Here is a 23,262-nt window from a genome sequence, read left to right on the forward strand (position 1 = left end):
TGCATATATTTGTGTATTTATGTTTTGCTTATTAGAGCATGGAGCTGATGTGTCAACACCAAACTACTGGAATCAGCTCTGAGCATTATTACCATCTCTTGTCCACTTTACGCAAGGATAGTTATTTGTGTAATGTGCATGAGTGACAATTAAGAGTGTTGTTGCCTATTCGTTGCTGGTGTTTCAAGTAAGTCATTTATGAGGTTCCATAGATCATATGTAGATTAGAGTTTGAAACAGAGCTCATGGCCTTTCAAAATCTTTACTGTCAACTTCCAGACCTACAGGGTTTTAAAAAGGAAATAAAGCCCGTTGTAAATGTCGAAGACTGAAAACTGGGGTCTCACTTGGGAGCCCCAATCACCTCTGAGTTGTAGAAAAACAACCAATAGAATTGGCAAGTGGAATTTGCATGCCAAGCCACTCCCCCGTACATAAGGGTATATAAGATGGCGGCACGCATCCACTCATTCAAATTTTTGCTTTGGAGCCGAGTGGTTGCGTACAGCGATCACTCTCTGCCAATCGTCTTACAAAGAGCATTTCCTGATTCTAAAAGTGCTTGCAATCGAGAGGAGATCTCTTTTGCTGGAGAGAAAGCACCACCTAATACCCTCGCGGGATTCTACAATCTCCAGGTGGAGCCGGTTTCTTCCCATGTGTTAGGTACAAACAGGTAATGTGCAGGAAGGCTGGCTCGGTGTCTCGCTTGCAACGCCATTCCCCTTTAAGGTGGGGGATACACCCTTGAGTTTTCTATTCTATTTCTAATTCCAAATGTCTTCAGTCTGAATGATTCACATTGGCACATTTTTAGTCTTTGGGTTCTTTAAAACTTGGTGCATGAATCATTTCTGCTGAAAGACATAGTATTCATTATTGAAGTCAAGTCCTAGACTGAACCGAGAGAGCTACTCATCCGCAGAAACATTATGCTGATCTGTCCATCTTTTGAAGACTAGAGGAAAACAAGGACCAATGGTGGAAGCATGAAGACTGTATGAGATGCACTACAGGAAAAGGACATGACAGGTCTGTCCACGTGTGCAGGTTACAAACCTTTAGTCTTGCTGAAGAGCCTGAGTGTGTTGAAGTAGCTAAAACTTTAAACTACCTTGTCAGAGTTAATCAGCTTCATGGCTCCCTATTAGAACTAGAAGAGATGCTTATTTTCACTTAGGCCACTCGTGTTAAATCACTCTGTTTGTAAATTGCTTTGGGCTATAGCATCTCTTCAATGAGGAAATACCATAGACTGTAAAAAATATGGACAAAGCGTCTGTGACGTCACCCATAGACTTTCTGAAGAACGGTTTTGAGGCCGTTTATGGGGGGTATGGGTGGCGCCATCTTGGAAAATCCAAATGTTCAGAAAGGATACAGAGGTGGTATGATGTGTTGTGTCAGATCATGGCCGAGACGTCAAATTTCAGGAATTCCACTCGGCGCAGCCTATGCTCGTTATCAGCTGTCAATCAAGCTGTCAATCAAAGTTAACCACGCCCTTATTTGTCATACATTTTATATCTAAATACGGTCTAAACTAACGAGTTAGAAAAAAATTCACCCCCCTCACAGTTGTCAGGCACTCGGAACCTATCGAAAAATACAATAAAAGTCCATGGGACCAACCTGTAAAAACATGAATTTATGCTGTGAAAACGGACATTTTAACATGGTGGTCTATGGACATTTGCTCCCTTTTGGGACCTGCCCCTAGCGGATTTTCGATGTATTGCAGTTTTTCGCACATCCGGGAAGGCTTCATTTTTCAATTAGAATGTTGCCGCTTGGGAAATACACATTTGCTTTATTACAGCAATACATTTAGCTACAAATCCATTCAAACATACTGTAGTAGCTAATTTCCGCCTTTTGTTTTTGTACTTTAAAATGTTATTCAGACGGTACTCTACTTAACCAGAATAAGTTGTTTCGGCGAAGTGGTTGATGCTGCCTTTTCTGTGACAACATGCATTTGTGGCTTAGTGTGCTACTTATAACATTTTAATGGCTAAAGTCTGAATACGTATTCTGTACAAAATGTGCTATGATAATATGAGTTTATGCATGGTTAGTAAAAATAAAATATATATTCAAAGGAGAATTTATTACTTTTCAAATTATACGTAGGAATTTGTTATTTAGAATGAATTCAAGGGATTCAAGAGTCAATGGGAGATTCTTAAGGTACATTCACATTTACTGTGCTCCTTGAATTCTAAATAACAAATTCCTACGTATAATTTGAAAAGTAATAAATATAAATTATCCTTTGAATATATATTTTATTAAAAAATAAACACAATTCTTAGTGAATAATCAGAATAATGAGAATTGCATGTAAAAGGGAGTGAAGAGTTTTGCTTGTGATTGTGTCATGTAAACATCTTACTGCTATTAAGTCCTTACTCTGATTATTGGAAATAATCACGTTATTATATTCAGTGGTTCAAATTTGACAGAAAATTCGACATTTGACATCCGGGAACGGATGTCAAATGTCCCCGACCCCGAATGTCAAATGTCGAATTTTCTGTCGAATTTGAACCACTGAATTTGTGGAAGCGAATTTGTAAAATTTGTAAAATATTCGGTTGTATTTTTAAACAGATTGAACATTTTGGAAGTGAAATCTGAAATATTCACAGCTTAAATATACAACCATGTTGAATTTCAGCCCATAAAAATGCAAGCCCTAAAAATACAATGCATAAAAATGCAGGCAGGGTTAATGCAATTAATATTTTTTCAAGTAGTGCAATTCAACAAGCTTTTTTGTTTCAAAAACATTTGTCATTATTTTACTTCCATACACACGTCATCAGCGCGTTTCATGCTCAGTCACCGATCACACAACTGAAACAGAATCCACTTTTTACAGTTTCTCCTGAACCAAAACAACAAGCTTATGCTGCGCTCACACCATAACTGTAATTTCGAAGAGAAACCTGTGACGTCAGAGTGGTTTGTGTCTAAAATGTATGCGTTTCAATTGCAACACTATCAATGCCGCAATGGATCTGCATATTAAAAGAATAAAAAAAGTATCTAAATTAATCTGTGTGTACATCACAAGCACATGCGTACTTTGGTGAGTGGAATAGATGCAATTAAAGTGTTGACATGCCTCTTTACTGCAATTAAAATTGCCATATGGCACATATTTTACTATGATTATGAGCTTAATTGTATCAATTTGATAAACACAAAGCATTGTGTTTACATGGGATTAATCACTGTATTGCCAAGGGTGCACGTAAACAGAGTCAGTTTAAAAAAACAGTGTATGATTGGTCTTACATTTGCATACTAAATTGTGATTGGTCTTGTCGTCTTTGCATATGTTTAACAATTTATCACTTTTACACTGTACAAAGTTTCAAGTCTGAGCTTATCTAGGCTAAACACTATTCTTTTGCTGCCTTGCAGTTGATATTTCCTTTAGTTAATATATTGCTTATTTCAGTCAAGTTAAGATATTGATTTGATTGTATATTAATGATTTAACTAGGAAAACATTTTTAGACTACACTACGGCTTTCTAAAGATGTAATACTGCGGCCAGAACTTCAAGAGCATTGAAATGAATGCCCTCTGACCAGAGATGCACATTACTTAGTATGCATGCAGCCATTTAAGACCAAGGACAGCTCAAGACCAAACAAAATAAAAGCGAAAGGAAAAAAGGTCAAGGGACAAGACATGGCCAATAGTGAACACACAATAAGGCTACTTGTCAAATGCTCACCAATTGATCATTCAGCCTTCAGGGATTCTCATTCATATCACTCTAAACAGAGTCAAAAAGAACAAATAAATAAAAACAAAAATAAATAAATGTATGTTATGCTATTTAACACTTGCTTTTTCCTTTGCAGTTTCTTTAGTCCTTGGATACCACTTTAACCTGTCGTGTCTTGAAACCGCTCCTGACTGGTGTTACGTGACCTTCTGTATAATTAGCAGTAGTTGTCAGTATCCAAAGGCCACATTAAATATTAATGCACCCTTCCCGTGTGTTTATGTGAGATAGAATGCATAGGAATGCAAGTCTCAAGATCTCAACAAGGACCTCTATCCTTGCTGGATTATGTGATGTGGTAATCCCCAAAATTATTGATTTTATTTTTCCAAAATATAAATGTCTCTGATTGTGACATCTGGAGAATGAAATACTACTGTGACACTGCTGATTATTACATACTACACAGTGTATACTTCATACTGCACATTGTTTTTTAAATAGTAGCATGTGAAGCAATATGCAATATACAACATGTGCACAATTATTTGAATACATTATATATTATTGAATTTTTTAATCCAGTACAAGTATTTTGCATTTTATCCAGTTTTGTAAAACATGTCTTAACTTTTGGCAATTCAATAAATGAGTAAATAAGAGCTTAAAGAAGAAGACTAAAGATCATGGTGGTTTATTTGTAACTTTAAAAAAAAATTGTATTTGTCTGTAGTCCTGAACCACAATTAGATTGTGAGAAATGATCTGAGCTACAAGCAATAATTTAGCATCTTTAGAAGTATTAAAAAACAAGCTTATATAACACCCACTCCGATGCATAATAGGCTAGCCTTACACCTTTGAGGAAGTGGCAAATCTCGGCTTAAAGAGTCTTTATGCATGTCTTCAGCACATGTAGCAGTGAGCATTACTGTATTTATGACCCAACACTTTGAAGATTTGCTTGCCTCGTGACAACATCTCACTTAAATTGCTCCACTTTTGCTACATTTGTGCAAAAAGTCAAGATGTCAAAATCGAACTAAAATGACTACTTTTTTTTATAATTCACATTTTGTGTCAGCATTCCTTACAGGACAAAATGAGTCTGCAAGAATGAAATTTTAATCTTATTGCTCAAGTGCAAAGTGCATTGAAATATTTAAGATATACTGCATAGCCATTGTTCTCCATGCTAAGTTAAAAGCTGCAGCTGAATGCAGCAGAAAATAAATAAATAAAATAAAACTAAATAAATCCCCCCCAAACCAAGGGGGTCAGACTTCAAATTCAGGATTAAGAGCTGAATCCAGACGTCTTCTATAATCCTGTCTTGCATCTATGTCTAATTTCCATTTTATCAAAACGAATCTGCATAGTGCCCATAGTACTGGGCTTAAAGTTGACAAAGCTGCCATACTCAGCACTTAATGACATTCCTTACTGATCTCACTCTCTCGGTTTGCCAGACTACAAGTGACATCACCATTTGTTTTTTATGACAGTCATCAAAAGAATTTACTCAGAAACTCAATGCCCAAGAATCCAGTGCACTTGTATTACTAAGACTATGCTGGAAACTATTTAAGCAATTTCCACAAATAGAGTACAAAAAGGGCTCTGAAAATAAAAATGAAGTATACTTTATTTATTTATTTTTTAATGCAAAGTGCATAGATTTAAAGGTTTTATCTCATTACCCAACATTAGGGAAACTCTCAAATGCAGAATGATCATGAACCACGAAACCTTCAAATACAGCTTTTCAAGCAAGTCTTTGGAAAGTCTGAATGCAATCTGGGTCACAATTGATACAATCACAATCAATTAAAGGCTGTATCCTAGCAACAGTCATTAAATGTGAGATTTTGGGGGTAGATTTTTTCACCACTTCTTCCCGACAGTCCTTACAAAACCCTTAGTGTTACTAAAGGAAACAAGCTACAAACTAAGACAACAACAGGAGCAAAAAAGGAAGAAAAGGCAGGGAACTACATTGCGACCAAAATGGTCGCATATGCGACCTTTTGAAATGCCATTGCGACCAAAATTTTTAATGGGTCGCAAATGTATCACTGATTATTTTTGTACCTAAGTTTTAGGCAATGTACTATGATTTACTATGAGCATTTATTAAAACAGAAATGTGTATTTTAAGAATACGTTTTATAACGTGCTCTGAGCATTCAACACATCAAGTTGGCTTCAGCCCCGCGACCGTTACTTGGATTAAAACGTACCTTTGTATCTGCGCGACTCGCGAGCTCTCTCTCTCTCTCACTAATACGGACGCGCGCGCACACACAGAGAGAAGATAATTGTAAAATGAAAATTGACGGGCTATAGTTTAAATTTTGTTCTTGCTTGTTTTTTTTTTCTGTCAAAATGTCGGAAAGCATATTGTATTATTATCCATCCGTGTTTTTAAAATTCGTTAAATGACGGACGTTTTACAACACAGCCCTCGTTATATGTCGGATTCGTCAAACTTAGCCTACTTGATATTATTTTTAGAATAAGTGATTCGTTATGCTATTATTGGACTCCTGTCTATTCATTGTCAACTGTTTTCTATAAACATGTTTGTATTGGCTAACATGTAGCCTATGCAGCTAATGCTTGTCCTGTTTAAAATGTGCAATGTTCAAATGCAAAGACAGCACGTCACAAATAGAAGCTCTTTTCCCTGTGCTATTTAGTATCATATTTGGTTATTGGAATAATAAATTAAGTAGCCTATCTTTATTGTACACCTGTTTTTTGTTTAGTTTTTTTCTTTGTTTTTTTACTGTTTTCTAGGGTTTTCTTAATTTTAGACCAGCACACATTATATGCAATGCAATGCAATATAATGCATGTGTGTCCTATATGTGACATATTTTGCACACAGGTAAAGGTGCCCAACATAAGTCATTTCTAAAGTAAAAAAAAAAAAAAAAAAAAGTGTTTCTCAAAAAAAAAAAAAAAAATCTCTTTATTTGATTATCAGTAAATTTGTTTTCTATACAGAGATATCGATATCGGCCATAACAGCAATATTAATATCGGTTATTATCGGTATCGGCCACAATTTTCATCAGTCTGCCCATCTGTGCCAACCATAGCATGTTGAAATCCATTTAGCACTTTATTACTGTATTTTCTATTGCAGTAAATCTATCCCAACCAATGTTAAAGAAAACAAAAACAAGAAGGCATGTGGTTTAAAAGATGGCAAGTAAAATAAAAAGCACATCTGTGTGCAATACAGTTTCATTTTTGTTCATTATTATCCAGAGCGGCTTACTATAAACAATTTGTGCGACCAAATCATGTTTTGCGCCAGTAACTGAAAAAGTTAGTAGCGCAAGTGCCACCAGTGGAAAAGGTTAGTGTAGTTCCCTGAAAGGGTTGTAAGGATGACTGTCAAAGTTAAGTTTAAAGAAAACCTAAAGTGCATCTGAGTAATGTCAAAAAGGCTGTCAAATTTGACCTTGACATTGGGGTCAATGACAAATAAAGCTTCTAAAAAGTTTAGTTTTTTTATCTTTTCAAAATGGATGTAATGCATAGTTTCTATCTATCTATCTATCTATCTATCTATCTATCTATCTATCTATCTATCTATCTATCTATCTATCTATCTATCTATCTATCTATCTATCTATATATATATATATATCTATATATATATATATATCAGGGCTCAACGCTAAAGGACTTTTTCTAATGGCTCAGTTGGGCCAGTGGTTCAAACTGTCATTTGTCCTGCCAAATTTTTCACTGGCCCCCACTAAAAAAATATAAATCAGTCAATCAATAAATAAACTAAAAAGTTTTGTTGTTGTTGTTTTGACCCATTTAACACTGTATTCTAATAAATAACATGTATTCTAATAAATAAGCCACCAACATTTTAGATACTGGTAAACTTGATTGATTCCAATTTCAATACACCAGCAAAAAACTACTAACCTAACTAATATTAAGTTAAAACATTATTATATACAAGTGAGTCTTCAGTAATAAAATAAGAACAAATAAACAAATTATAAGCAACACAGAAAGAAAGAAAACAAAGAAAAAATAAACAGTGCTTTAAGTTTTTCCGGTCAAGTCTAACAGTATTCAGGTACACAAATTGAATAATCAAATGTAAAATAACACTGCATAGTCTTCACTGTATAAATTAAATATAGATTAATCCTTGTTAAGGCTACAAAAGAATTTCAGTCAAGATCAGTGAGTGTTTTTATCTTTGTCTTTTTTTGTTGGATTGACACTAATGACACAGACGGCAGGAGGAATAAGGCTGCTGTCACTTTAAGACCGAATGCACAGATCCAATATACTGTTGCACATGTGTTTTCCTTCTCATCTGTTCACATTCACTTAAGACATAACCAACAGTGTTTACGTGAATACTCGGCAAGGTGGGCAGTTTGACATTTTTCTGTTTAAGCGCAAGAAGACGCGAAAAACTCAATTCAGTAAGCCTTCTAGTTCACAGACTTGCGTGAGAACTAAAATTAGTTCTCTTTTGCATATTTTTATGCTTGAATATAAATGGCTAAAAATCGACTGAATGCTTAAATTGACCAAACTTTCATGACGACAGAGCACCGGCTTGATCGAGCAAGTGAAAATTCCATCAACTGTCCCGAGCACTGCCTAACACATTATTATTTCATGAGTTCACACTTTAAATCAATTAAACAGAGTAACGATTATGCATATTTGGCGTGCTGTCCGGGAGGAGGGCTCCGAGCTCGGAATTTTTGCCCGAACCTATACTCCCCCTGTTGTTGTAAGAGTATTTAAGACTAGAAGTGAGGAGATGGAGTGGTGGAGGGATGCTGTTCAACTGTCAACGAACGGTGGTAAGTTTGCTGTATATATACACCTCTTGACTCATTGATTGGGTTGATTAACACTTGTCAAAATGCTGGCAAATGACATACAAGCGGGAAAATCCATGGCTAGCTGTGCATTAAACATTTTAAACGCACTTCACATCGGGTGGTTCTTTGCCTCCATGTCGTGTATTTAAATTGTTTAATGCACAACTAGCCATGGATTATCCCTTACTTTTGATTTAGTATACATGTGCTCCACTTGTGTCTAATTAGGTTTGATTATCTGAATGGGCTCCACATGTGTTTAATTAGGTTTAATTATCTGAACGTGCTCCTCCCAAACTTTGTTAATAAAACATCATTTTGTGGTTGTGTATTTTATTCATATCAATTTATAATTATTGCATTATAGTGGCCAGGTTTTTAGTATCTTTAGAATTCAATTATACTTTTAAAGAGTAATAATAAATAAATAAATAAATGATAATAATAATACATTTATTATTACTATTATTACAACCCTGTGGTTCCGAAAATGGTATATTGATATATTGAATCGAAAAGGTATTGAAATTCCAGTATCGTGACATTACTCAGGATAAATTAAAATGTAAGCTGAATATAGTAAACAAATAAACTATCATATAACTGTTATCTGGATATAGTAGCTTTTTATCTACACATTGCTTGTCGGTGAAGGGAGAAAGACAACTGGATGAAAGGCAGAAGAAGCCAAGACAAAGAGGGAAGAATATATATGTGATCAGCCATCAAAAAATGCAGTAGTTATGCAACTGCTCACTTCACACACAATAAAAAAAAATGCATTTGTAATGTTGTCTGTTCGCTCTCTTAGGAATTTCACCTTTGGCACTAGGGATGCAAAAAACTACTTCCATTTGACGCTGCCATTGGAAACGACCTTGACCTGCATGGGATGCTGAGAGCGAGTTAGTTTCTCTGCTTGATTGGGATTTCCGCTTGACTTCAGACCAATGGGGAGTGTGTGTCATTTTGACAGAGTATGCGCTTGAGGAATTGAGCAAGAGAGAGAGTGACAGAAAGGGAGAGAGGAAACAGTGAAAAGACTTCCGAACTAATTTCTTGGAAGCTGAGTCGGCAGAGCTACCTGCTGGGAGTGGGATGAGGGCCAATCAGTTGATGTCACACACCCCATGGGCGGGATTTAATAACCTTTACTGCGCTGGTGCACCAGAATGGCTTGAAATTTCATTTGGAGTTCCAAAAAAAAGTGTGTACGTGAGAAACGTTGAGAGAGAAAGAAACAGACAGAAATGGGTTTTCTCTGACAAGCTTTTGTCAACAACTCAATTTTTACAGATGTGTTACATGCATACAAAACAGGAAACTTATGATTTTTTTTGTACTCACCAATGTAAGCTGCTTTGATGTTGAGGTTTGTATATGGGCATGTGCTTGACTGAGTAGATGACAAGACGTGTGTACTGACAGGAACTCCCTGTGGTACCATGTCACTAACAACAACCTCAGCCATTAGACCCAGCCAACAAAAATATGTTCTAAAAACGTTTTGTTAAAGGGGTGGTATAATGCCCTTTTCACAAGATCTAAAATAAGTCTTTTATGTCCACAGATTGTGTATGTGAAGTTTTAGCTCAGAATACCCCACAGATATTTTTATATAGCATGTTAAAATTGTACATTTTTGAGGGTGAGCAAAAACACACCGTTTTGTGTCTGTTCCTTTACATGCAAATGAGCTGCTGCTCCCGGCACAGAGGGTGGAGCTTCAACCGCTTGTGTCCTTTTACATCACACAGACATGCACTGAAACTTTTAGCCTTATATGTTCAAACCGGATTCAGACAATGATGGAGACGAGACTCAAGAAGAGGTGACAACATCTAGAATGCAACAGGACGTTTCTGAATTGTTAGTTGATGAATTTATGTAGCTCATGTGTAGTTATCTTGTAGTCATTGATTAGCATTTTCTCTCTTGATAATCTATAAATCGTGTTCCGGGGGTGGGGTTTATGTAAATTTTAGGGTTGGTGATGTCACTAACCCTGGAGGAATGTCGTGTAGTCCCTACCAGCCATTTTTTGTAGTCCTTGAAAAGCGATTTCTTTAAAAGCAAATATCTCCCTTTGCTTTGAACTTTGAGCGTTGTAACTTTGCAGATGTTTATGAGTGATATGTTAAAGTTAAAAAAGTGAAATCATAATCAACCACCCCTTTAATGTTCCCATTAAGTTAAAAAAATGTTACTTCTGAATGTTCTCAGAATGTTATGTTAAAGGGGGGGTGAAATGCTCATTTTCACTCAATCTCCTGTTAATCTTGAGTACCTATAGAGTAATATTGCATCCTTCATATCTCCAAAAAGTCTTTTGTTTTATTATATTTTTAATTGAAAGATTGGCTGTACCGAGTCTTTCCGGAAAAAAACGAGCAGCTGGGGGCGGGCCGTGTGGGCGGAGCTAAAGCTGTGCTAACGCGCCGAGCTAACAACACACAGAGACATTTGTTCAACAGTTTTACTCACCGTTCCAACGCACGACCGCGAACCTTTATCATTGTGACTGCTCGATCCTTAAGCATTAGACGATCTGGGCTTTGTTTATAAAACAATCATCGTCGAAATGCAGGGAACAACAGCCTTACACAACTCCGTTTATGCTCAGGAAAACAAACTCCATCCACGGGTGCCTTAACGCCGGGTTCTTTGGGAATCTGTGCAGGGTTGTCTTGCCCTGGCAACCAAAAACACACTTCTTTGGTGACATTGACTTCCCAAAAGCCGGGCAGGGCGCTTTGATGGCGAACTGCTTTCACTCTCTTGCTCTGTTTTACGAGTGCGCGCGCGCCCGCGATCTTACCGGAGAAGTGCCCTTAGGACCCATATAAGGAAATTCCGCCCTCTCTTACGTCAGACAGAGCCATACTCGAAAAAAACTTTCCGAAACTTGTGACAAACCGGAAGGACAATTTTTGGAACAAAAATACTCCTTCAAACGTACAACTTAACTTTTGAAACTTTGACCATGTTTAGCATGGGAATCCAACTCTTTAACAGTGTAAAAAACTCAGTATGCATGAAACAGTAATTCACCCCCCCTTTAACGTTAAGGGATCAATCCATTTGATCATTTTGCACACATTATGCTACATTTAAATGTTCTCTGAATTATCTGAAACAAATCATTTATAATGTTTAATTTGTAAAAACAACAGCAACAACACAAAAACAGACCAACAAAAAGAGAAAAGAACATTCCCTGTTAGCTGGAGAGGTGAGCTAATGTGTGCTAATGTGTATGTGTAAGTGTGATAGAAATGAAGAGAAAGAATTGGGCTTAAAAAAATCCATGTTAGTCAAAAACTTGTTTGTCAGAATTTCAGACCCATCAGTGAATGACCTGGACTGCATGTGTATAAACAGCACAGGAACAGGTTTGCACAGTTCGAAATGACGTGTTTCATTCTGTTTAATGAAGTGTGGTGTTTGGACATATGTTTACACAGAAGGACAACTCAAAAAACAGGGCCAAAGTATGAGGGCACCATCTGTCCCATGTGCACGTCTGCATTTGTGTTTGAACAACAATGTCAACACTCAACACTCAAGCGTCCATGTCATATGTCCATTGTGCAAAGATTGAATATAAAGGATTATGAATTTATAGATTAAGGGCAGATCTTTATTAAATAACAAGGTCACACACATTTTATATATACTACCCTTCAAAAGTTTGCATCAGGAAGAATATTTTTGGAGAGAAATTAATACTTCTAGAGAGAAGGGCTGCATTAAGTGAATCAAAAGTGACAGGAAAGACATTTACAATGTAATAAAAAAATGCTATTTTTAAATAAAAACTAGAGTGTGCAGTTTTGTAGAGGCAAGCAATAGCAAGCTATCTTCGAAAGAAATAAAAAAATAAAAATAAAAACCCTCCCTTCAGGGAGCTCTCCAAAGCCATGCCTTCTTCAAAACATGACCGTGCCCAGCCAGAGCAGACTCTGCAAAGTGTCACCAGAGACGCCGTTAATGGACGGTGGAACGCAACGCTTTCAAATTCCCTCGTGTCTCATTCCCTAGTGAGACAGCATTGCAGAACAAAGAACATAACATTACAATAATGACAAACGTAACAAATGCAACTTATTTACAGTTATTGTTAGAACTCAAAGGGGTTTTGTAAACTTTGTTTTGGTTTAGGAGGAACTGTAAAAGGTGGCTGCTGTTTGTCTGCCATTCTCGCTCAGTGACTCTAGCAATGTGAACACGCTGATGAGGTGTGGTCTGCGCGAGCGTTGCGTGAAGGTTGACATCCTGGTATGACATCCTATCATTGCATTCGGTCCATCTTCTTGTGCTTGAATATTTAAATTGGCAAGGCTTAAAAACATGCAAATAATAAACTTTCGTGATGATTCAGCATTGGCCACGTTCGGGACAGTGACAGTCCAGAGCGTTTGTCATGCTGGCCCCGGCCATCGGACAGTCCTTATTGTCGAGCCCTGAAAAGACTAAATTAAATCAATTGATTGATGCACTCCCCTGTGGATCTTTTAACTTGAACGAGCGTGGATAAGCAAGCGACAAATGCTTGGAAAGATTTGATGTGTTGCCTCATGATTTATAGCAATGTTTTCATTCAGACAGGTGCGGTAAGGTTCATTTTTTCATTTGTTTTGTAGGCAAAGTAATGTCAAGTTTCACTTCTGCCCTCTCTATTCATCAGTTTAGGACGTGAAGAGTGAGATTTATCTGTCACAGTTATGTTTTGTTAGTTTTGTTATTTATGGACTTTCAGTTTGTTTTCATTTGTCACGTGTCTTCCTTGTTCAGTTTCCCCGCTCCACATTTGTGTTACTGGTTTCAGCTGTGTGTAATTAATTAGTCTCGTTTGGGTTTGCTATATAAGTTGAACCCTCACATTCATTCTCTGTTCGGTCATGTTCACAGTAGACGTGTTTCTCTGCCTTTATTGGATTATCTTGCCTGTGTGGATTTATTACATTTCGTTTGGAATTATATTCTTCTTCTGAGTCTTTGTCTGCCTGCCTGCCTACACACCCAGCATTATGACAATCTGTTTATTCCATCTTCTTGTCACATTTTTCACATCAGTTTGTGTAACACACTGGCACATAGCGGTGAACTTCAGAACAGCAGCAGATCAAGTAACGAAAATATCTAAATCATGATATTGAACCATTTGAAATATAATATACACCGATATTTTTCCAGATCTGGAATACTGCGCAACCATACTGTGCAGCCAGTCATACAAATTATTATATAAATTCTTAGCATTAAAACCTTGCCATGAAAAAATGTGCATTGGTTTCCACATGTATACTAAATTAAAAGTAAGGGATAATCCATGGCTAGTTGTGCATTAAACAATTTTAATACACGACGTGGAGGCAAAGAACCACCCGATGTGAAGTGCGTTTAAAATGTTTAATGCACAGCTAGCCATGGATTTTCCCGCTTATACCATTGTCATTTGCCAGCATTGCAGTGCAATATTTGACTGCAAGGGTTGAAATAACAGTTATTTTTGTCATTTATGACTCGTTAATCTAGAATTCTACCTACTTTGAATCAGACAGAGATAAAGTAGTGCATAAGATTACATTTACTTAAAAAATTATAGCATTTATTTGAATTATCTCAGAGAGAGAGATGAGAGATGCGTGTGCAAATTACCTACATCTGTTCTGCGTCTTATTAGAACTTAACATCTGACAGAAATTTGCTTTAAAAATCACCTTTCCAAAATGAACAAGTCACCCATTTCATAAAATGACTCCCACAAACACTTATATGCCATTTTCAATTTACTCAGCAACGACATCCTAACAGACCATTACAGGCTCACGCACTTTCCCTCTCTGTCGCTCTCTTATACACGCACACACACAAACAAAGGCCTCAGTTGGGCCAAATGGCTTTCCGTGACAAAGTAGAAATGAAAGAGAGAAGCAAAGAGAGCGTAGATCAGGGAATAGAGGAGGAGTGAAGGGAAACACAAGAAGAGGAGAAATGACAGGAGCAGAAACAGGGAATGAGAGAGACTCCTACATAGAGAGAGAAAGAGAGAGATAAACAATCTCCCTCAAGTAGAGCAACCATCTCTCTCTTTCTCTTTCCATTTCTTTTTCTCAGGTAGATTCACAGATAGTGAAGTTCAGATAGAGTGTGTTTGTTTGAGCATGTTTGTGTGGAGTTTGGCCAAATGTTTTTGATGCTCAAACACCCTTAAAGTTTCAGGACTCAGGACATGTTTCAGCAGAGTTGGGGGGGTTGCCATGGTGATAAGGGGGTACTGGTCTTGCGTAACTGGTTAACACTGACAGAAATAGTCCTGAGAAGTGAAAGGGAGTATGAGAAAGAGGACAGTGAATGAGAGTAGAAGAAAAGCAGCAAAAGAGGGAGGAACCCTGCTGTGCACACCGACTGAGAGTGGGGTGGAGGATTTACTCAGGGCTTCATTCATTTTATTCGGCTTACAAAAATTACAACACAAACATTTTGAGACTGTTTATGTCTATTTATTAAGATGAAGAATTCAAATGCAGTGGAAAGCCTGTGTCCCTGAATATACATACTTTAAAATGTATGTATGTAGATGTCCTGAGGATGTCAATTACTCAATAATTTAGATATATAACATCTATGTGAATTAAATGTGAATCATGACAGCTTGTGGTATGGGTTGGAGGGAGATACGTTGAGCTCACGGATGCTTGTGCATGTAGGCCATTACACTGCATCTGTCCCTGGGCTACTGCACAACAATGAAGCCTTTCATTCTCTCTGTAGCCCCATGTCAGCCCCCTCCCCATTAGACACACACACACACACACACACACACACACACACACACACACACACACACACACACACACACACACACACACACACACACACACACACACACACACACACACACACACACACACACACACACACACACACACACACACACACACACACACACACACACACACACACACACACACACACACACACACACACACACACACACACACACACAACTTACTCCCTAACTGCTACCATCTCCTCTCCTTGTCCTCTCCCCTCATCTTTCCTTTCCGCTCCTCTCATCCTGACCTCTTTATCACATTCTCTCACTGGTTTTGTAAGACAGTCATTGGCATCAGCTTCACAGTCGAACACGGACACAGGAAGATTTAAGATTTATTTAAAGGAGTGGTTCACTTCAGAATAAAAATTTCCTGATAATTTACTCACCCCACGTCATCCAAGATGATGTTCATGTCTTTCTTTCTTTAGTAAAAAAGAAATTAAGTTTTTTTCGTGTTGAAGCCCTCTAAATGGAGAAAAGGCCAAGAATTTTCTCCTCAAAAACCTTAATTTCTTTTCTACTGAAGAAAGAAAGACATGAATATCTTTGGATTATGTGGGGGTGAGTAAATTATCAGGACATTTTTATTCTGAAGTGAACTAATCCTTTAATATCAATGTATGGATAATGGATAAATTATATATAAATAATGGATCATTTGTATGGATAAATACTTTAATACTTTGTCCATTCTTTTTTAGGATGTCTGTTCACATTGTCTGTACAATGCGTACTGTCCGTGTCTGAACAACAGCGTGAGTGCAAGAGACCTGAGTGCTTGAAAACAAAGTCCACTAGATGTAGTACTCAGAATGTACTCTGAAAGATTATTAAAATGTTCTTCACACAAAGAAAAACATGGTTCTTATAAGAACCGAAAGGTTCTTTAGGGAACCAACAATGGTCTTTCTATGGCATCACTGTGAACACTTTTATTTGTAAGTGCTGTTTTGGTAATGAAGAAGTTATCTTAAGGAGGAACACTAGAATTCATTGAAATCAAAGTGAACATTTCCCTTTAACCAATGAGTCATACTTAACTTATATTTGCTTATCCATGCATTCATTCACTGACCTATAAAATCATGTGACTGACAGTGGCAGATGTAGGAATGAAGTTATCAAATTAAATATGACAAGTTCATTTGAGCACTTAAACTGGACAACATAACTCAATGTGCTATCGGAATTATTGTTTAAATGATTTTTAGTTTAAATCACATTTTAGTTTTAATTTGGAAATTGTGAATTACTAGACATGATTTCTGGATCAGTACACGACACTATTCATTTATCAAGATCATTGTTGATATTATATGTATCAGTTTCTATACAAATGTCAATTGTAGGATAAAGACACACTGTAAAAAATTGTAACCTGCAAATTTTACAATAAAGAGCTGTTTTTTTTTACTTAATTTGATTAATAAAAATTAAGTTTGTTGGTGTAAATTAATGTATTTAGAATGATTCAGCAATATTAAATAATATATTTTTTACTTGACCAGTTAAATTAATTGTTATCAATTTTAGGTTACCATTTTTTAGGCTACTTGCACACACACACACACACACACACACACACACACACACACACACACACACACACACACACACACACACACACACACACACACACACACACACACACACACACACACACACACACACACACACACACACACACACACACACACACACACAAGATGAATGCATATTCAAATATGGAGCCCTGCACATGACATGCTGGAAAAAAATATGTATATAGTGGCCACCAATTAACAATTCGTTCCCACAATTTACTAACACGTCAGCACGTTTTGCTAATTTGTTCCCTCGTTTTAAGTAAATTGTGTGCAAATATACAAAACTGTCCCCATATGGTAGCACAAAACCTCTCTGTGGTTACGTTCAGCTGACATCCTCAATTAGAAAAATTATTCAGAAATTGATTTATTCCATAAATCTAAATCTTCATTATAAATATGATTTACTTTTAGGATCAGGTATTGGGTTTGTATGTAGTCATTATAATTAATTCAATGCCAATATTTAGTTACAGTCCTCTAATCCGATTGGACAAGCAGAGTTTAAGAGTTTGTATCACTCTGCCGGTATGTGTCCACAGTGTTCTGACCGGAGTATGTGAGTGGTGATGAGGGAGCATATGTCATATTTGCTTTATTACATAAAATCAATAGACGTCTATATGGTATGAACACATTTAGATAAACATGTATGAGAGTGGGGGCTCACCGGACATCGCTGTTGCTATACTGTAATTTTTACTTCTTGTGTTTGCTTTTCTCATTCTTCAAATATAAAATCTTGTAAAATGCTAACTCTACTTCACACACCTAGGAATGAACTAAAAGTTCATAAAAGAGACTTCCTAATACACACCATATATAATAACATTACTATTTATCATTCAAAAGACACACACTACACTATGTTCTATTCATGGCTTCATTTTACAGATTAGATCCGTTGAGAAATGAAGGCACAAAACAATTAAAGTCTTAATTATGTTAGACTACAGTATTCCCTGGTTAAACCAGATGGGGTTTCCCAAAAGGAAGGGACAGAATGACTGAGTAACCGTAAGAAAGAGGGAAAAAAAAGGGACAGGGTGTCTTTTGACTTGCAAAGGTCAGAGATATGGTTATGTGTTGTTTCCTTCATTGGAAACGGACCACTTACCAGTTATTTTTAATTCTGATAACATAAGACCTAAGGAGCTGTCAATCACATACTGGCATTCCTAAGAGACATTCTGCAAGCTGGCCTTTCACCCAATCATCACAGAGGGACAGATAGAAAGAGAATGCTGTCAAGTGATGTATCTACTGAATGACCTCAGAGAGGGTCCATGGAGGATCCACACAATCTTCAACGTCAGCATTATACTCACACATACATACAGAAGGTCTGGGTGTTCAACAATAGAAAAGTGTGATTACTGACCATGTGCATATACTGTATATCTACTACTGGAGAATCAGCATATTAGAATCAAATCAGCATATTAGAATGATTTCTAAAGGACTGTATATACGAGCCAACAGAAGGTCTTTTGTGGCATTTCGCAAAATTTGAATGATGTTATGAGAGGAATGTGTCACAAATTCAACACAGTGCATTGCACTCTACTGCGTATGGGGCTGCGTAGCCGCAGACCAATCAGAGTGCCCACCCCTGTCCAGCGCTGAAAGCGCCTACAATGAGCTTTGGAACTGGACCTTGGAGCAGTGGAAGAAGGTTGCCTTGTCCAATGATGAGACCCTTTCTTCTACATCCAGGGTTTTTCCTGGTCAAAATTGGTCTTCGGTGGTGACTGACGAACATGGCCAATTGGCCACCCACACACAAAGTACAAAGTCACCTTCCCATGTGAACTGCGATCTCAGTACTGACTATAACCCCCCCCCCCAAAAAAAAATGTAAAGAAACAGTTTGTAATATTAGTTTTTCTCGATTGCTTAAACACATTTCTTGAAACTATGCCTCGTATTCTCAAAACTATAAACACAAATCCATAACGTCTCACCCAATTCCCCAAACATCCTATTTTCAGGTCAAAATGAAGCTCTACACTCAAAACCATTCACTCTTGCTGAAAAACCAAACTTTGCCCTCAGACAGGACACACAAGCCCTCAAAATCACACACACTACAACATAGTCTAACACACTGGTGCAATAAATTCAAAACAACATTTCCAAAACTGGTAAGTTATGTTGCTTGTGGTTCCCCCCTCACAAACCTTTTCACATGATGAACACAAAAGACACAACCAGTGGATACATTGGCACATTTTTATTCATACACAGAAAACACACACACAAAAATATATTTTTTTACTGGTTTACTCTTTTTTTTTTTTTTTACTCTCTCTATTTTATTTATTTATATTTACTTACAGTAAGATGTGTGTGACCAACATATGACAGTAAAAGAGCACACACAAACCATATTCTAATATGGAATTCGAATTGTTTTGGACTGGTAAAGAGTGTTGGACGTGACAGGAGGGCCTCCACTCAAGGATACAATATGATGAACACGTCTATGAATGTTCCACATATGGTTGAAATACCATCATTTGCCTAGAAAGATAACATTCTGGTAGTCAAGACTATAAAGGAGAAAGGATGCCCTCCCTTCACTGTCACACTCTGCAGCCACTCTGTGTGACTGTACGACTGCTGGCCTTTTTTTGCAAGAAAATACACCTCATCAAAGACTATTGGAAATGTTTGTCTCTTATTCAGTGATTTTGTTTGCCACCACTCCTCCCTGAAGGCTCTCGAGGCGACGGTAAAGCGACTCAAATTTGGCCTTACTCGTAGCCCAGCCTCCCTCATAGTCAAACCATTGATAAAGACATGGGCAACTAGAGTGGCTTGAATTTCATCTGAGACTGCTTGTCTTCTTGTCCTTGCCCTTCCTCCTCCTCATTCTTATCCCTCTTCCTTCATGTCTTTCTGGATCCATTGTTCCAAAACGCAATAAACTGATTTGGGCCCTTTTATCTATTGAAGGTTCTGATTGATGTGTGTTAAATTTTGACTGGTAACTGGGTAATTGTGTGCTAACTGAGCTGAAGCTGTGCTGACTTGAGTGAACAATATTGAATGCTAGTGCTTTATACATGACAACATGGTCAAGGCAATGAGAAATTAAGGGATTTGTGTGTAGAGTTTTGCAGTGAAAGTTCGTCAAATCTGACTCATGTGTCAAAACAGGGAATAGTGTTTATAGTTTAGTGAAATGGGTGTGCTTTTTGATAAATGGCGTTATGGTTTTGAAATTTTAGTTCAAAAGCCTGGTTATAGTGTTTAAGCAATCGAGAAAAACTGTAACATAGTCTGTTTATTAATGAAATAAAAATAATCACTGTCAAGACAGATCATAAAACAAAATGTCTAGACTGATTCTATTTTTAAAAATCTGTATATTTACATGTAAAAAGTCACTGAGTGACTGATTTGAAAAGTTCAAAAAGAACAACAAAGTAACACATAACATAGAAAAAGTGGAAGGTCTGTTGTTTTGCATTTCACACACTCCAAGACTTAATGCACAGATCATTTTAACATACAGTATCAGATTTTTTTCCCCATCCATTGCTATGAATTTTTGCAATGAATCTCTCTTGACATGATGTTTATGCTTTGTTGGTTAGAATGAAAAGATTCGCAGGCATGCAAAACACCCGCTGAAAAAAACCTTAAACACCTCCGATTGGCCATTGCGTTCAGATATTCACCAGATATGTCTGTGATTTGCTACAAATCTCAACGCTACAAAAACATGTTGTAAATAGAAACCTTTCCACAGAGCCCAAACACAAACACTCACGGGAGCATTTTAAATATATTACAGAGAGAAAAGAGAAAGAAATAGGCTGTATAAGAAGGTCAGTACAAATTATTTACTGTTGTTTTCAGCAGAATTTAACCCAACAAAGGCATGAATTCTAGACTTGTCTCTGAGGGAACCCGCTAACCCAGAAATCGTCAGCAGTGAAACACAGAAAAAAGTCCAGAACAACCCACAATCAAGTTCTTAAACCCTGATGCATGAAGCTAGAAGCATGAGTTTAGAGATGACAAAACCATACAAATCCAACCTTATTTAGATCAGGTTCTCACAACGCTTGGTATAAACATCAACTCTGTCAACTCAGGGTTTGATTCAGAGTTTGTGTTAACTATAACTAAGAGAAGAGAAGAGAAGAGAAGAGAAGAGAAGAGAAGAGAAGAGAAGAGAAGAGAAGAGAAGAGAAGAGAAGAGAAGAGAAGAGAAGAGAAGAGAAGAGAAGAGAAGAGAAGAGACTAATACATATAAGCAGGATAGAAAGGTTTATGAAAATCATGGAGCTGAAGCACTTTGATCTCTTAGCAGGCCTGTCACAAGCTCTAAAGGTAACAAGTCATGCACATACACACATTCCTGCTCTCTGTGATCAAGCAACAAATCATGACAACTTAAATTGTCTTAGAAATGGCCTTCAGTCTGAACTACAAGGTTCGATGCGAGTATAAAGCAAGTACATATAGAAAATTAGCACACACACATACACAAACTGACCAATCAACCAAAATAAAGGCAGTCATTTCCAATTTCAGTTAGCTGGACACCCCGCAGAGATCACTCATGGAAAATAACAAGGCTTTCTGTGCCCCAGTCTCTGTGAGTCTGTGAGTCTGTGAGTGTGATCTCTTTTATCAATGTGCAGGGAATGAAATATGAAACCTCAGGTGCAAAAATACTATCAGTACACACCCTTAACTAAGCACACACAGACTCTGCAGAGAATGTGATAAATATAGAGGAACAGACTGTTTTTTTCCCCAGCTAATGAGTCTTACACTGCAAAAGACGTGTCTGAGAAAACAGCTGCTGTGGGCCAATCAGTGGTGATTACTCAGCACTTAAGAGTCTGTGTCTGTGAGAGAAAGTGTCAGACAGACTTACCCTGATTCTTCTCATAGCAGCGACAATCTCCATGCGACTGTTGGGTCTTGGGACATCCAGGCTGCCAACATACTGAAAAAAAAACATGCGTGAATGTTAGATGAAGAGTGTTCTGTTTAAACTCTGATATTAAATGCAACAGAGGAATCAACCGGTCTAAAATTAATGAGGCAGCTCCATTTGCACAAACACACATAAACACACTTTCTAGGTTAATGAGTGCAAAGTTACTTTTGCATCGGCAGGACATTGCCAGCCTCATTTCTCAAAGTCTATTTATGCTTAAATGCATCAAAATTCAATGGTTCTCAACTGATTTTGCTCCAAGACCCACATATAGACAAGTGGTGACCATACCAAAGTTGCAACAAAAAAAAATCTTTAAAATCAAAAATGTATCAATAGTACGAAGAACTGCACAGGCAACAACAATATGCTAACTTATTCAAAAGACAAACTAAAAATATGCCTGTGCAAATTTATAATGCCTCAAGTTTGATTATTTGCATACACAATAAAAATAAAAAATAAATCAGGGACAGAAATGAATGAGGGCAAGACCCAACATTATATATTTGTAAATGTGAAGGGTAGATCAGTGCCAGCCGCAAATAACACGCTTAACCAAGTATAGGCTCTGTGTTTACAAACAACATTGTGTTCATTCCTGGCTTTAATGACCTGGTCTATGGAGATGTTGACTTTAAATACTTATCTCCAGCTTCCAAAGTCTAAATCCAGCTGAGAGGGACAACAATATTGACAACAGTTCAGCAAAAATAGCAACAATACAGCTGATTTAAGCTCTAAAAGACAAGACCGCAATGCTGCGGTCAGAATGTGTGATTTCGAATGTGAGTGGTTCTAGGTCTTGGCTTTCCAGCCAATAAAATTCTTGGAAGATAATCCTGCATTACAAATTGGAGCTAAAATTACTCAGCAATAGGCTTCTGAGTAGCTCAGTATACAAAGGCTTTAGGTTTCCTGGGACATTTAACTGTCTGCAGATATGAAACGCTGGCAGATAAGCTCTCTGGGAAAACACCAGTATGAGAAAACAGACTAAAATTTTAATGGAATATGCAAGATGCAGATGTATTTAAGAAATTACTACGGTAAAAATAGAAGAGTTATACAGGACCTTAAAGCATGTGCTGCCTTTCATTAATGGGCACAACTTAAATATTTATTAAGTCACTTAGTGGTCATAAGCAGGCAAGTCAGAAATGCTGTGAGTACGCCAAACAGGACACTGGTTGGTGTATATGAATATAGGCAATAAATAAAACCAATTTATAATCCTAAATAGG

General features: G+C 37.2%; 1 protein-coding gene across 1 annotated transcript in view; it reads right to left on the minus strand.

The window, feature by feature from the left end:
- The window catches only part of LOC308690933 (carboxyl-terminal PDZ ligand of neuronal nitric oxide synthase protein), a 51,855-nt gene that overhangs the window by 26,834 nt on the left and 1,759 nt on the right, over positions 1–23,262 (minus strand). Inside the window, exon 2 of the mRNA XM_081365723.1 lies at positions 21,953–22,024. Coding sequence (XP_081221849.1) covers positions 21,953–22,024 — 72 coding nt within the window. The remainder of the gene's footprint in view (positions 1–21,952; positions 22,025–23,262) is intronic.

The sequence above is a fragment of the Scardinius erythrophthalmus genome, assembly GCF_964197995.2.
Source record: "Scardinius erythrophthalmus genome assembly, chromosome: 5".
Lineage (NCBI taxonomy): Eukaryota > Metazoa > Chordata > Actinopteri > Cypriniformes > Leuciscidae > Scardinius > Scardinius erythrophthalmus.